Here is a 16,693-nt window from a genome sequence, read left to right as displayed (position 1 = left end):
GTCATCCTGTTTGCTAATCAGAAGCACGTATTAGCTCACAGGGATGACTTGTAGTTGGAAAGTATCCAATAAAAAAAGAGTCGTGCAACAAATGGTGAATATTCAAAAACATTTGAGGATTTTTTAAAAATCCATGTCAATAGCAGTAATTGGTCATATTATTACCCTACACAACCTGGAAATTGTGTACTGTAGACACAGTGGACACAACATATGAATATTAGTTCACAGAGTTTAGTTAAAAATGTGAATCACAAATCTCGCTCTTACTTTGCTATGCACGCAAACTTGCACCTTTTGTGCACATGCTTAGGGATCTGATGGCCAAAATTAGAGAAACAAGCTATCACTTTGGGAAACCATTAGCCATTAATCCTAATTTAGATTTCCACAGATATTTCAAGAAAGGGGAAGGAACGGTCAGAGCTGTTAATCTGACACTCTGATTCCCCCCGAAGGCACTTGCTCTGTAGTAGTTTTGGACATTTCCAAAGAAGGATCCAATATGTGATGTACACATTTACTGTGTGTTGGTGTTACATATCTGTATATGTATTCCATATGTCACTGAACCTTAAAAGTGCTTAGGACACAGATGAGCTATTGAGAAGAACTTGAGGACAGAGGGAGGATGGGGGGAGAAAGACGGCAAGACTCTAAAGGATACACCATACTCTTAAGGAAGTAGATTGTGCCATGTTTGAAGATGCAAAGATAATCACTGTGCTGGGAACCGTCTTATATACAGGAGGAAGCCAAACAACAAGAGGAAAGCAGTGTATGCTCCTAATTTCGCACAGGAAGCTCCCAGCACCTCCTGCTTAAGTTAGATAAGAAAACTCCCATGGCCTATTCTGGACAAGGCCACTGTTATCACCCTTAGCTTCACACTGTCCTCTCCCTACTCCACAGTTTGCTCCCTTAATGAGATCTTACCTCCATTTGCTTGCAGCTTGCCAAGCACAATAGCATGATATATTTATAACTATGGAGAGGGAAGTTTTCCAAGCTAAGAGTTTACTACATGTCACCTTGTCAATTCAAAATAAAAAACAGCTGCTTGATTGAAATGAGTAGCTTTATTACCACTAAGTCATAGATTCAAATTACTGAATGGGTTTGGATCACAGGGAAATGTATAACTGCTGCCTCCAATCTAGTCTCATTATATACCTCTTACTTTATCAGAACAAAATTTCAAAAAAAGAAACTGTCCTGGTCTATACAATGCTATGAGGGTAATTCCTTCTTGGGTAATCTCTGGCTGCAGTTGCACACAATGCTAAGCCAAGGTATGTGCTTTGTAAAAACTATACCTCAAGGACCACCTCTTCCACCTGGACCCTGAAATCATCCTCTGATTTCCTTTGTGCGCCTCCTCCATGAGAGGTCTGGATGGTGGCAACACAAAAATGGACCTTTCCTGCAGTGGCTACCCATTTGTGGAGGTTCGGCTGGGCCTTCATTATACACCTTTAGGCACCAGGCAAAAATGTTCCTCTTCTTCCAGACCCTAAACTAATTGAAATCCAATACCTTTAAATACATTTTTGTTTTTATTTTTATTATGTATTTTGTGGCTTTTATAGTCTGATTTTATGTTGTGAATTGCCCTATAGGGCGATATACAGATTTAATTAATTACCTTAATAATATCAGACTGTGGGAGGTTAGACAACCTAAAATATGAAAATAAATATAAGATGTTCCCCCCAATGAAGGGCAATGAAGGGCACGTTTAGAAAAAAGCACAGCTATATACCAAACATGGAAAGAAAGCTAGAAGAGTTCCTTTCCACAGTATTTTAGTCTGCCGCACTTGCAGTCCTATTGCTTTAATTTTTTCATAATTTTTAATTTCAATTAAATTTGAATCATTCTACAAAAATTACAAGGACATAGTTGGCACTCCTGCCAGTGAGTGACCTTGGAATGGCCCGAGTTGTCAGTTCACATGTGCCATGTCAGAGAACCTATTTTGCCAGAACTCTACAGTGAGTATTTCTGAGAGCAGACTGCTTTGGAAAACCACTTTTCACCAAAGTATCAGTGTCATTTTTCAGAGTACTCCCTCTGAAATTACACAGTTTATGTGAGCAGAACTGCATATACAGTTATTCACACATAGTAACCACCTGCACCAGCTTTAATACATTGCAGCACTGGCAGTCAAACCAAGTCACCTTGGCAGTGTTCCAGTAAAGGTCTGCTCCTTCTTTAACCCTACGCAAGACACTACAACTTCTCAGGGCTCATTGTAGCTGTTATGCTCCTTTGCTTCCTGAATCAATGAGCTAATGTTTCTAAATGCAATGAGATTACATGTCCTACTGATTACTCAGCACCCTGATGTCTGGTGCTTCAATGGACTCCACCATGCAGCTAAATACAATCTCCTGCAGTTTCCCAGAAACTGCTAGGTCATTTATACACTTTTGTGCATGGATGATCATTATATACAACCAGCTAAATGCTAAAGTTTAATTGGTGGAGGAGGAATGAAGAATTCTAGTCCTTTCTTCAATCACACTCACCTATGATTGCATTTTATTTCACCCTTCTGCAAATGAACTCACAATGCCTTGCATGGTTCCCCATCCCCCTTTTTACGCTCCCCTTTTTATGCTCACAACAACCCTGTGAGGTAGTTTAGGCTGGAAGATGCTCACAGGCCCAAAGTCATTCATTGGCTGAATGGGGATCTGAGCATGAGTCTTCCTAGTCCTGTGCCCTCTGACACTCTAACCAAACTGTGATGCACTTCAAGATATATACCAAAAGTGTATAAAAATGTGTATTTTATGATAACATGCATACAAAAATGTGTATTATTTTTTTAAAAAAAGTTTAAAATAACATGCATTTTCATGTGGCTAAAAAAAACCCCAAACCCTAAAGTTACAGAAATTGGATGCAATACATATGAATGAACACAGACAAAACTGATATGAACCAGAAATAGACTGATCTATTTATCCCTAAGTCAAACATATCAGAACATATATCAATATCAAAAGGTGAGAAGTTGAAAGGGGGGAGATTCTGGCGGTGGTCCCAGAAGCAAATTGCCTGGTGTCACGTGATGAGGAACAGCCCACACCATTGGCCCCGGCATCCCATGAAGTAAATGATGTAATGTCTCTGCAATTGGTGGTCACCCTTTTTCTGTAGTAAAATGCTGTACTGGGTTACTTTGGCTGCCAAAATTTAACCAGTATTTGTATGTAGTACAGACCTCAGTCTACTCTCTCCACAGCAAGAAACACTCTTTATATGAAATGCTTACTATACAAAAATGGGTTTGATGCTGAGCTTCCCCATGCAAATCCATAAGGATGGACTCATTGGGTAAGACTTGCTTTGAGAGAATTCCGTCCCCCTTTTGCTTTGTCTCTAGTCTTGTAGTTAAGATATGTATTCCTTCTGAATACAATAGTTACATTTAACTATAGTGGTTGTTATGAACTAGTATATTATCACCCATGGAACTAAGCCACTTAAGATAACGGCTATACGAGTAATAGCATCTTGTGGCAATGAATCCCATACACTAATTTCCATACACTAATCTTACACTACACTGACTATCTCCTTTGTGTGTTTTGAACCTTCTACCAATCAATTTCATTGAACAATTCCACTATCTTGTATTCTAAGAGGACAATGGCTCTATTTCCTCTTACTACATGATCCGTAAATCATTTTTCTGATGCCCAACCTTCTTAACATTTTCTTTAACCTGTAAGAAACTAGGAAGTTGAAATACAAACACAAAAAAGAATTATATTGAAACATAAAATGGAAAACAAGAGGTTAAAAGAAGCAAGCAGACATTTTACAGTTGAAGTGCTAGTTTTCCTTATCAGGTGAAAAGCTGCATCCCTTGGAAAAATGTACAAGTGCTATTCAATTATGTGCTAGGAGAGGCTAGTATATTCTCCATTCATAGGGTTCAGCCAAAATAACAGCCAAAACAACTCACTTAGAACCCAAGGCAAAACTTTGACATGCCATTCATCCATGCCATTTCCTTTTTTTTTAATTTTTGAAAAGTCCACAGAAGGGAGAAATTACTCTGCCTTGAAACTGCTTTAAATATGTGTCCCATTCCAGGAAAAATGAAGTGAGTGTTGTTTTTAATATTAAACACACAAATAATTTCAAGGTCTAGGGAGGCAAACTGATTTTCCTTTACAATTAACACATCTGCTGTGAAAACACCAGTAACCATTTGATGCTGCCCCAAGTCCTGCTTTTCTACAGAAAGCTCCCATATTCTTCAGAGAGATTTCACCAATAAAAATAATAATGAAAGTTTGGGTCCTAATCAAGCTGCAAAACTGCTTGCAAGGTGATTTGTGGGCTCCCTCTGACACTGTTTCCAGTTTTAAAAGGTAATTTGAGCCACCCAGAGAACCGTCTATTGCACACAACTCCTGGAGCTATGGAGATAATGAAGTATTTTAATGTACAATCTCCCAGAGAGTGGCAGCATGACCTCAAGTCCTATCCATGTCATGGAGAATTACAGCATTTACATTGTGAATAGCAGCAGAACAAGGACCCCACACACTAATCCACTCCTTTAGGTCACAGGAATTACCCTTTAAAAACTGAAAAAAGACTCAGAAGCAGGACTGCAGATTTCAAAGTGGACACTGGATCTGATCTGGTCATTGCTCTAAGTGGTGCAGATCAGAACCAGAGTTCACTGGATTCTATTTCCATTTCCATCCCTATCCCTAACCTGTGCTTTTGCAGAGAATCTAAGCAGAGCATTCAAACAATTTCTCCACAGCATTTAGCTATCTTTGCTACATTTTCCCCATCCAGATTGAATCAACCCATCAGTGACTCTAGAAAAAACAACAGCAACAGAATTTATCCTTCTATGCCTTTATGTTTTATGCTTCATCATCATTTATTAGGCTTGGGAAAGGATGATGATTTAAAGCACATAGTGATAGAACTTGGTTAATAAAGACCTTGGTTCAATGGAGACACATAAAGAAGCCTTTGACAAAAGTTTCAAGCATATTAGTTGGAAATAATTGGCCGCTGTATTAACTGTGACAAGAACAAGCAATGCAAATTATCATCACTATGTACAGAGAGGTCAATGCTAGTTCCAGTTCTCCAGGGTTATTATTAACAAGAGGCAAATTGCAATGTTTGGAAAGGGCCATGGTCTCCTTGCTTCCTGTTTCATAGAATGAAAGTTGCTGTTCATTAGAAGCTACCAAAATCTGATTCAGAATAAAAGGCCAGGGCATATAATTACTTGCTTTATCTTACCATTTGTTTAGTTTGAATAAATGCAAAGAATATATTAGCTGAATTGCTTTACCTTTTCCTATTTGTCTGAATGGAGAGGGCAGAAATCTCCTTTTTTCTTTCCTTTCCACAAACTTTTTTTATTTTTTGCATACCCTATACTTTGTCCCATCTCTATAAAACACACATTTCTTTTTAAGCTATATGTCAACTGTAGGACTTGGTTCTACCTTACATGATGGTTCATTCACTGCACACTAAAGAAGTTTAAATCTGAATTACATGAATACCCAACTAAAAGGCTCCTTTACACTACAAAAGTGGCATAAAGACCCTCGCACCTTGATCTACAGTGCATTCACTTGGAAGTAAATCCCATTTATTTCAAAATAACTTATTGTCTTGGGGTCCATGGCAGATGGGGCAGGAATGGCAGGATCCTTCAGGGGAAGATGAGGACAGTGGAGTAGGAAGCGGGGAGAGTTCAGGCAGTGATGGGAAGGAGGGTTCTACCCTGCTGTTGAAAGATGTACATGAGGAAAGAGAAGCTGGTGGAGTCAGTCCCAACCCATCGCTAGAGAACTGCCTCCAGAGAGTGAGCTCCACAAAGTAGCTGAAGAGGCAGTTGAAAGATCAGCAGAGCCGGCTGAGGTGGAGAATCAGAGGCTGGACTCCATTACCAAAGATGTGCAGTCATCTGCATGAACAGACCCAGTATCCTCTTCCCCACCCCCAGAATCACTAACCTGCAAACTCAAGTCTTCTGTCTTATGATGGTAACCACACAGATGATCTTATAACTGCCTATGGATTTTTGAACTGTGTATCTTGTATTGTGAACTGATGCTGAGACCCTGTGCTAACTTCTTAAAGCTTTCCAGTTTTTTTGAGCCAAGAGTTTGAGTACTGTGTCCAAGAGTGGGAGCCAATACACTAATGTCCTAGTAGCCTTGTGGGCAAATTGCATGAAGCAAAAGCCACTGAAAGTCACTGATGTGGTGTCCCATCATCCCAGACAACACTTTTCATTATCCTTTACTACTGACCATGAGGGCTGGGATGGATGAGAGCTGGAATGTAGCACCCAGAGGGCACCATGTAGAACAGGGTTCAGCACACTTTTTCAGCAGGGGGCCAGTCCACTGTCCCTCAGACCTTGTGGGGGGTCAGACTATATTTTTTTGGGGGGGGGGAATGAACAAATGCAAATGAACCTATGCCCCACAAATAACCCAGAGATGCATTTTAAATAAAAGCACAAATTCTACTCATGTAAAAACACCAGGCAGGCCCCACAAATAACCCAGAGATGCATTTAAAATGAAAGGACACATTCTATTCATGTAAAAACATGCTGATTCCCAGACCGTCTCAGGGCCCAATTTAGAAGGCGATTGGGCCAGATCAGGCCCCCGGGCCTTAGTTTGCCTACCCATGATGTAGAATATCCCTGTTATTTGTGTTGGTAGGGCCATTGACTACATATAATAAAATCATAGAACTGTAGTTGAAAGGGACCCTGAGGATCACATAGTTCAACACCCTGCAGTGCAGGAATCTCAACTAAAGCATCTATGATAGATGGCCATCCAACCTCTACTTAAAAACCTCAAATGAATGAGAGCACACCACCTTCTAAGGGAGTCTGTTCCAATGTCAAACAACCCTTACTGTCAAATTTTTTCTTGACGTTTAGTTGGAATCTCCTTTCTGGCCTTCCAGTGGAACCCTCCCTAAGGAACACCCGTCCATCAGACATCAAACAGATAAACAACTATTTGACTTTTAGAAGACATCTGAAGGCAGTCCTGTATAGGGAAGTTTTTAATATTTGATGCTTTATTGTGTTTTTATATTTTGCTGGAAACCAACCAGAGTGGCTGGGGCAACCCAGTAAGATAAGCAGCAGCATAAAGATAACAAAATTATTATTATTATTATTATTATTATTATTATTATTATTATTATTATTACTTTGGTTTGGGTCCACAGCAGGAGAAAACAAGCCTGTTCCATCTTCCATGTGACAGCCCTTTATATATTTGAAGATGGTTATATATCTCTGCTCGGTCTCTTCTTATCTAGGATAAACATACCCAATCCCTCAACCTTCCTCATACAGCTTGTGACTAGGGAAAGGATGCCAAAGGTGTGTCCAGTGAGTGTGCTGGATTTTCAGGCACCAATAGGACCAGACTATTACCATTATTTCATATAAACATCTACATTATTAGTGCACCAGATTTACATATGCTCTTACCTTTAACTAAACCAAGATTTGGAACCATCACCCTACAGGGTTGGCATGGTGAAAGCAGACACACACACACACACACACACACACACACTAATGATCTTCCATGTTTGCAGACACCCACAATTAAATTTGGGCAGGTCAATCATTTCTAAACACACACAATTAACACTTGTTCTTGTAATTTTGCATGCTTCATTAGTATTCTAAACTACATTGCCTCTCAACAACTACCCAAGCACATACTAATGATTCTGCCATTCAGTCTTTTCTTTAATGCCACTTTAAAATAAGTAGTAAAGATTTGTAATTAAACTGGCAGACTATGTTCATATTGAAGGTGTTAGGAATTTGACCATTTAGTCATAGCAAAGTAGTAATGCTGCTAAAACCTCAGCTGTATCTACATTTCTAATACTTTATTAAATCAAATCCAAATGAAATAAATGGAGTTTCACAAGTACATTTAATGGACAGAGCTGTTGTTCATTTTGTTTGTGCATATGCAGGACATCTTTCTCTTTGATTTTGCTGAAAGGGTAACCAAAGTAGTCTCTGGACCAAACTAGATGATCACAAAATATATAGCATGCAGCTACAAATTACATTTTTCTCATGTAATTAAAAGTGGGAGAGGGGGGAAAGGTCCTACTTGAACTAATGGGAATTTCCCCCTAAGGCTCCTAGCTACACAGAAGAAGGGGTTATTATTTTGATTGCGCTGTGGAGGGAAGAGATAAGCCTGTCCACCCCATGTGCTTCCTTCCTGATAACAGTTAGCCTCCCTGTTCAAGTAGTCAAGTAAAGAAAAAAAGGCAAATGTGTGGCTGCATGCTATGCATTTAGTGAACATTTAGTTTGGCCCTCTGTGGGAAAGTAAATGGAGGGACTGAAAGTTCTTTACTGATTTTGAACCCAGTTGGTATCTATATAAGATTTGAACTGATTTCATATCTGTTTTGTTCCTGTTTTAAATTTGGTTTGTTTGTGTGTGTAGTTTTCCAAATTGTTTTTATAAAAGCAAATGTTTTCACTGTTTTTATTTCTGAAATTGTTCTCTATATGATTTTATTGTACTGTAAACTGCTTCAGGATGCCTCACGGGAAGCAATTCATAAATTAAATAAATAACTCTGTTACAGAAAAAGGATGTTGTGGATGTCAAGCGGTTCCACATGACTGATATAACATCTGCACAGGATTCTCCACATAGATTGATGCTTGCTTGAAGATATCACCAATCTGGTGATAATACTGTAACTGCAAATCAACTTAATGAACCCTTTGCATAGCTATTAAATTTTTCATTAGGAAGCAATTGTTATAACAGATAGAAAAAAGTTGTTCTAGCATGAATCCCCCTGCTAATCTATTTGCTTTTTGTAGGACATGCTTCCTAAAAAGAACATTTGGAAATGGAGTTGACGCAAAGCATTTTTTTCTAGATCTTATGCAAGATAAACAGGTCAGTGTTCAGATCACTGGTAATCTAACATAGGCTGATTTTATTAGTTTTCCTGAGAATCCAAGTCTAGCTGGGCTCTGGCTGATGTCATTCAGGGCAAGAGAGTGACTTTGGGAAACAGAAAGCTCTTTCAAATACTTCTGCAGAAGTGAAGACCACACCTTTATTATCTCAGGACAAACATGTGAGGAAAGTTCATCTGTTGTGAAAACATGAAACTACAGCAAGTGCCTTTGAGAACATGGCCTTCTGACAAAAAAAAAATAAACTACAAGAAATTATCACGGGCGGGATAATAAGGACAGGCAAAAAGGAGGAAATGTTTCATCCTTTTGATCTTCATCCCACACCAGGGCTTTCAGCCTCAATGGATTTGTCTCTGAGAACAGCCACCCCCACCCCCACCCCTCACCCTGTCTGGGTTGCAAAGCACCCAATTTGAATAGACACTGAAGTGACAGCTGTCCAATCCCTATGAAAGTTGTGAAATCCTAGAGGTGTATGCAAGTGTTCCCACCTATTGATCCTGAAGCCTCTACAGGAATAATATGTGGCTTGGGAAGATTCTTGCCAAGACCTGTTCCTTTCCTGGGTTTAAGCTGGTGAAGAGTTCACCCCTCTATGATAGTATCATAGAGAAACCCAGTCAGATGAGCGGGGTATAAATATTATCATTGTTGTTGTTGTTGTTGTTGTTGTTGTTATGTCAGGACCAGAAGGAGTGTCAGAGTGCATGTTTCTTTCCCTTTTAGCCTCTGAAGCAATCTCAGGGATGAAAGAGATCCTCCCACATGGTTCCTGAAACTGTGAAGGGGTAGTCCCCTTCTCATTTCAAAGGATCATATGGGTTTGGCTCCTTCCTTGCCTTGCTCAACACCGATCTGCCCCAGCCAGTATGGTAAATGGTCTGGGATGATTAGAGCTGTAGTTCAACAACATCTGGTTGGCCACAGGTTAGCCACCCATGCTCTAAATGGAGGTGCTAAGCCATATTTAGTCCTCTGCCTCTCCAGAGAGCTCAGAGTATAGAGTGGAAATGTGTTGGTTCCTTCACATCCCAGGAGTGTGTCCACTTATGCAGCATCAAAAAGAAGGAATTTGCATACAATGCACTATAATTTAAATAAAAATACAATGCTTCCAATCATAGTGGAAAAGGTTGGAACCCATGTGCTTGCTCAGTCTGCTGACCAGGTTCTAACTGCTGATAGGCAACTTCAAGAACCTGTACTTTAAACCAGACTTTGACTGGACAACCCTTCGAATAGAGGACACCTTCAAACAGGACTGTCCTCTGTAAAGTATGAGACATTGCCACCCTCCATCCCAAAAACAGCTTTACACAGGGCTGCTTAAGGGATAAATCTAACCTATCTATCATCAAATCATCAGAGTACTAGGTTGTTGAAGCCAGCTTCCTCCAGCAAGCCTCCAAACTACCCAGTGCAGTTGGGCTATACCAGGGACTTCCCTTCTCTTCTGTCAGGGAACATCCTACATATGCAGACCATAATTGCCAATGTCATTAATTCAAAGTATGATTTGTAGCTTTATAACCACAAATTGCATAACATGAGTTATAAATATTGAAGGAGACTTCAGACAACAACATAGAAGGCTAATGGCAGGGTATTGCAAACAAGAAACTAAAATGATCTACCTTGCTGAGGAATTTGTCTGTTGACAAGGTTGCCAGGTCCACTTTATTGTAGGTTGAGGATTACCATAAACTATGCAAGTTAGGATTTGCTTACTTCCCACTTGATGAAGATTAGAACCAGGAATTGAAGACACTTCTTCATAGATCTGAGGTTTCACTGTAAAATAAAACCAGCAACACAAAAAAAATCAAATTGCTGAAACAACATGTACCTTATTATCTTTAAAGGTAAACAAGAAAGACCCTCAGCTCTTAGGAACTAATGCTGTTGCCAGGCTGAAGTTATTCCAATTAAGACTACAATCCTTATTATTGAGTTATTGGGTTGCCTTTGTTTTTGTTTTTATTGTGTATTTTCTCTTTTTTTATATTGTTATTTTATGTTGTGAACCACCCTGAGATCTACAGGTATAGGGTAGTATGCAAATTTAATAAATAATAAAATAATAATAAATAAGTCATTAATAGAAACTGTGTTGTCAACTTACCATTTATTCTCAGTGTGACTGTCAAGTTTTTATGCAAGTTCCATTGCTGAGTACTCAGCAATATAGTGTACTTTCCTGCATCTTCTTCAGCAACATGTTTTATGATTAGTGAATAACCTTTAATTATATACCGGGCACACATTTCAGCAGCAGGTAACCCATCCTTCAACCTATCAAAAGACAACCAGAATTCATAATTCTGCAACTATTTATGTATATTCCAAAGAAGCATCAGTCAAATATAATCTGTGGTCAAGAAGCAAATTGGGTCCCAAAGCTTATAAATGTTTTAAAACAGTAACATGGGGGGGGGGGTTAATTACATCTTACAAGGAAAGGGTGGCTGTTGATAATTAACATTCTTCCCACACACCTCCTTAGTAACATTTGGAAAAATATATGTGTAATGCAAAGTTGTTGCGTGCTGTATTTCTCCAGTCTCTAAAGGACGGCTAATCAATTAAGAGCAGTGGCAGGGAAACAATCAAGGGAGGTGTTTGAAGAGAATGAGAAACATGGGTTAGCTAACAGGAATACTGTTGGTATCTTCTTCTTTTCAGGGCTCCAAAGCTAAGGTTTGCAATGAACACCAAAGCTGAATACATAATCAACCAACCAACCCCGCTTTAGTAACAGTGCTTTCAGAACATTTGAAATATCTGCATTGATCTCAAAGGTGTTTTTTTTTTAAATTAAAAAAACCTCCCCCCCCCCAAAAAAATACACCTGTTGGTTTAATTCTCTGGTACAACAGGATATCAAGATATGGCTCCAGAAAGGCTGTAAACATCCCTTCAAAGAAATCCAATCCTCAGAATGGTTTCACATGTTACTACCACTGGGTGCAGAGGAAACAAAGATCTGAGAAAGGCTATTAACTACGTGTCCTGCTGTAGGCTTCACAGAAGCACTTGGCTAGCAAATTGGAAATGAGATGCTTCTAGATGGGTGCTTATTGCGGAACTGGTGCTCTGCATTTAAGCAAGGTTTTTGCAGAGTCCACAGAACATCATTGGCATGAATGTGCCAGTCTGCATTTTTCTACCCATTTAATCCAGATTTACTCTTTCTGGGGGAAATCTTGTAAGACAAAAATCAAATGTGTTGTCAACTACTCATTTGCAATATCTTAGTGATCTGTCTGTAATCTTATTTATCAAGACTATTCTTAAATTCTTGCAGTTTGAGTGGGTTCATTGTGTTTCCTTGTAGCGTGACTCATAACACAAGAAAAGAGGGTATGACTAGGTATGCTTGATGAATTTGTTCTTTGTGAATTCTAACATAAAATGAACTGATCCACACCTTCAGACTAACGTGCAGATTGGAATGTAGTTTTCTTTCAGATTTTGCACTTCTCCAAATTTTGTATTGTAGTTCTTGTCTTAAAAATATACCAAAAGCATGTAAAATGGGTATTTTGGGCTAAAATATATTTAGAAATGCATCGTTTTTAAAGAAATATGTTTAAAACAGGAAAATACATTCTAAAAAAATGATGAATCTTTGTGTTGTTTTTTAAATAGACTAATGCAGAAATTGAATGAACTTGTAAATGGACTCCTATAAAACTGACATGGCCCAGACATAGACTGATTCATCCTAGTGATAACCCATAGCATGCAAATAAATATACATTATTTTATCACATTTTTCCCTAGTGAGGAGGTGAGGCCACTAATTGCTCTCAAACTGTGAAAGAAGTCCATCTATATGCTTTGCATATTCCAGAGAACACAACAAAACACACAGTGTAGATGAAATGCAAGTGTTAAAATATATGCGCAGCTATGCTAAAAAAACCTCCAAAAATAAGTCTTGTGAACTAGTACTCTACATGCATGTAAGGAATTGTCCTATTCAGCTTGTAACACAGCATTTAACAGTAATGAATTCAACCACAGCCGCTGACATTTACAATTATTTAAACAAAAACAAAGACGAAAATGAGATCAAAACTGATAACATTGTTTTCTATTAAAATTATACCAAAGCACTCCGTGAAAGACTTCTTAAGATAGTGTGCAGAAGTTGTATAAAACAAGTTTAGAAAGAATGGGTCACCAAAAATAATTATGTCATCTCTTAACGCCAAACTAAATGTGACATTAAATGTGTGTTGCTGTCTGCCTGTCCCTTGCCCCCTCCACAGTGAAATACCAGCCATTGTGGGGAGTGGGTTCCTGTGGTGGGATTGTGACAACTTTTATTATGAAGACAAACGGCCTTGCAATTAAAATGCTAATGGCAGGTGAAGGCCTCCAAGGTTGCTTTTCAGCTTAAGATGGGTGAATCCAACGCAGGGTCTGCCAGAGATTCATTTGAATCCAAGCTTGAACCTTAAACATTGCACGTGTTTGACTCATGCACGACCGCGTAAACATGCAGCACCAGGAAATAATGAAATAAATTGATTTAAATTGCAAAAGGGGCAAAAATGACCCCCAAAGAGTGGGGAAACTGCAAAAAAGGCACAAAAAGAGTGGGGAAATGGCCAGCAAGCCAAGGAACCTTTGCAACTGCAATCCCATAAGCCTTTGAGTTCTGTGGATGGTTGGAGTTTGTAGTTTCCACATCATCCTCCAGCAATGAGGAAGACCAAGAGCCCCCACTGCCACCATTCATGCCAGTCTGGTAAATGCTGCTGGTTTTTTAAAGGGGTTTTTAAGGGTTTCCAAAGGTTTAGAAGGTGTTTGCAGGCTTTTTAGATTGTGTTCCCTACTATATGCAATTTCACACTTATGTGCAGTACCCGAGAACATAACCCCCACCTAAGTGGGGAGGTGCCTGTATATTATACTGAATGCCACAGGATTTACTTTTGAATAAGCACACTTAATACAGTAACTGCAGTAACTCCCTGCCTTTGCCCCAAGACAAATATGCACGGAGGTTGCCATATTTCAAAAAGCTTAAATATGTTGAGCTTTTTTGGGGGCCAAAGTTGTTGACATCAGCGATTTCTATCCAGACACTATTTCTGATGGCCGGGAAATATGTGTCCGGGAAATATGGCAACCCTAAGTGAAATAAACATGGCTACTTTGTAAGCTTTGAAAATATGCACATTAACAGTAACAAATAATTTATTCCAAGTTCATTTCAGGGCATGTTTATTCATCTTTTTATTTGGAGGTGCAATGTATAATCCTGAGCAAGCATGTTATATTTCCAAATAAGTAGCTTCTTTCTGTATGCAGAAAAAAAGTGTAATCCTACCATACAACCTCTGGTGCAGGAAACGCTTTCACTTTCATAGAAAGTCGATAGGACTTCTTGCCAGATATAACGTCTAGTACGTTTTTTCTTCTATATTTCAAACTGATGAATGGTTTATCTTAAAAAAATAAATCAAATAAAATTATGTGTTTAAGATAGTGGTCTGGACAAGTATAACTGAAGCCACTTGATCACACAGATATAACACAAACTGGGACAGCAACCCTGGTCTTTTACACAAAAGTCATCCATCACTAAGTATTCAATTCATTGCCCTGGAATATGAATATCATACATTCTGCACAAACATAATGTTTCTTACCATAAATATGAACAGTTGTTTTAACTGATCTCACAGATAGGCCACTTGTCACATTGCAGGTATACTCTCCTTTATCAATATCACGGACTTTATCAACAACAATAATACTGTAGAATAGATTGGGTTCATCGTTCCTTGGTATAATGCTTTTAGTTATGGTTCCTCTTTTGCTTGCCTAGACAGGAGAAAAATGTTTACATGGAAAAAAGGTATTAACATACAACTTCTACCTCACAGGGTTGTTGTGAGGGTAACATGGTGAAGGAGAGAGTCATCTATGCCACCTTGTGCTGCTTGGAGGAAAGGTGGGATATAAATATAATGATAAATAAATATAAAATAAAATAAGCTGCTGTTTGTGGTTTAATCAAGTAATGCAAATTTAACACTTTACAAAGCCCCATTGTGTTGCGTGTTTCACAATTTCAAACAGAGTCTACTTCGCTGCAGTTCAGAAGACCACACAACTACCGTATTTTTCTGTGTATAAGACTAGGTTTTTTTCCTTTAAAATAATGTAAAAAATTAGGGGGCATCTTATACACAGATACATCTCCCCCCATTTTCTTAAATCTGAGTCCCCCAAAATAGGGAGTGTCCTATACATAGGGGCATCTTATAGACAGAAAAATATGGTACTTCATATAGAAAATTAATTTCTGAAAGGGGCCCACATATCTATAAAAGAGAAAGATACTATATAGTATTTGTTATTGATGTCTAGCTATTAATTACACTAGTATTAACCTCATCTGATACACTAGCAACCAATTCCAATATTTGTAAATTTTAATAGCTGCTTCTCTCCAGGAATAACAGGAAACTGCAATGCTCACAAACAGCACAAAGAAGATGATGGACTCATAATCGGAGCATGGTGGTAAAGGATATAACAAAGGGTAGCAATCAGGGTGAGAGTTATTGGGAGTCAGCAGCCAGTATATTGGGTTTGACTGTGGCTATTCAGATCTTTGTGCAGCCATGAAGCTCAATAAGTAAGGCTTGGATATTCTCTCTCAATCTAAAAAGAGAGGATGGATAGAGGAACATAAAATGAGATTGTGATATTCTTAAAACACGAATTGGCACCACACACAGAGGATCACATTCTCATACTGTGGGCATCAGGTGCTTTTGGCATTAGAGGCTAGTAACAACTTCCATCTAATTAAGTGACAATTTGACACTCTTTTCTTATGCTAAATAAATACTGTGGTAGGGAAGGTCCTGTTGGAAGTTAACTATGAACTGCTACCTTCCTCTAGCATAGGGGTAGCCAATGTGGTGTCCTCCAGATGTTGCTGGACTCACAATTCAGATCAGCCCTAGCCAACATGACCAATGGTTAGGGGAGATAGGAGTTATGCTCCAACAATATCTGTAGATTCAGTGGCTACTAAAATAACTATCATGACTTTAATATTCTTGCACAGAAATTGGATGGGTGAGCAGTTCCCATGTCTTTTTCACCAATGGCAAAGCTTAGCAAGGTTTACTTTGGATTCCTGACAAATACTTTTAAGTGGCAGCTGTTTGTGTGCATGCTCCTGAAATGGTGAGGTGTTTAAGCTCAACAAATAATTGTTCACATAAAAAGTGAGATCTTGGACATATGAATTGTAGTATTTTCTCTAAGGTTGAGTTGAAAAACTGTCTGTTACTTCAAGAAAGATGGCAAAAATGTTTTCTTTAAAAAGAATGCTCTTAGTTGGTAATGAGTACCAACATCATGAAATCTAATAAGTTTCATTCATTCATTCATTCATCGGTTGTTATGAAATCAACACAAATGCATTGTGTAAAGCTTGCTTGGTCATTCGAGCAGGAAACTTTCTAGAAAAAGAGGTGTCGGAACTCCTCATGAACACCTCCTTCATTCTCTTAGAATGGCAATGGCACCCATCCAAGAGGTGCTGGAACATAGTTCCAGTGAGTTCCAGCTGAAAAAAGCCCTGATCACCCCAAGGGAATGTAAAATATGGGAAGTTCCTCTTTTTGTGGAATTATATTT

General features: G+C 38.7%; 1 protein-coding gene across 9 annotated transcripts in view; it reads right to left on the bottom strand.

Moving 5' to 3' along the window:
- FLT1 (fms related receptor tyrosine kinase 1) overlaps window positions 1-16,693 on the bottom strand; it is a 136,217-nt gene that overhangs the window by 65,707 nt on the left and 53,817 nt on the right. For all 9 annotated transcript variants that reach the window (XM_083608986.1, XM_083608988.1, XM_083608981.1 and 6 more), the window contains 4 exons: window positions 14,683-14,857; window positions 14,361-14,478; window positions 11,142-11,311; window positions 10,654-10,810 (listed from right to left, as the gene is read on the bottom strand). In XM_083608986.1, the coding sequence (XP_083465112.1) occupies window positions 10,654-10,810; window positions 11,142-11,311; window positions 14,361-14,478; window positions 14,683-14,857 (620 nt within the window). The remainder of the gene's footprint in view (window positions 1-10,653; window positions 10,811-11,141; window positions 11,312-14,360; window positions 14,479-14,682; window positions 14,858-16,693) is intronic.

The sequence above is a fragment of the Podarcis filfolensis genome (genome assembly GCF_964270895.1).
Source record: "Podarcis filfolensis genome assembly, chromosome: 4".
In the NCBI taxonomy this organism is placed as follows: Eukaryota; Metazoa; Chordata; class Lepidosauria; order Squamata; family Lacertidae; genus Podarcis; species Podarcis filfolensis.
This window is presented reverse-complemented; position numbering and strand designations above follow the sequence as displayed.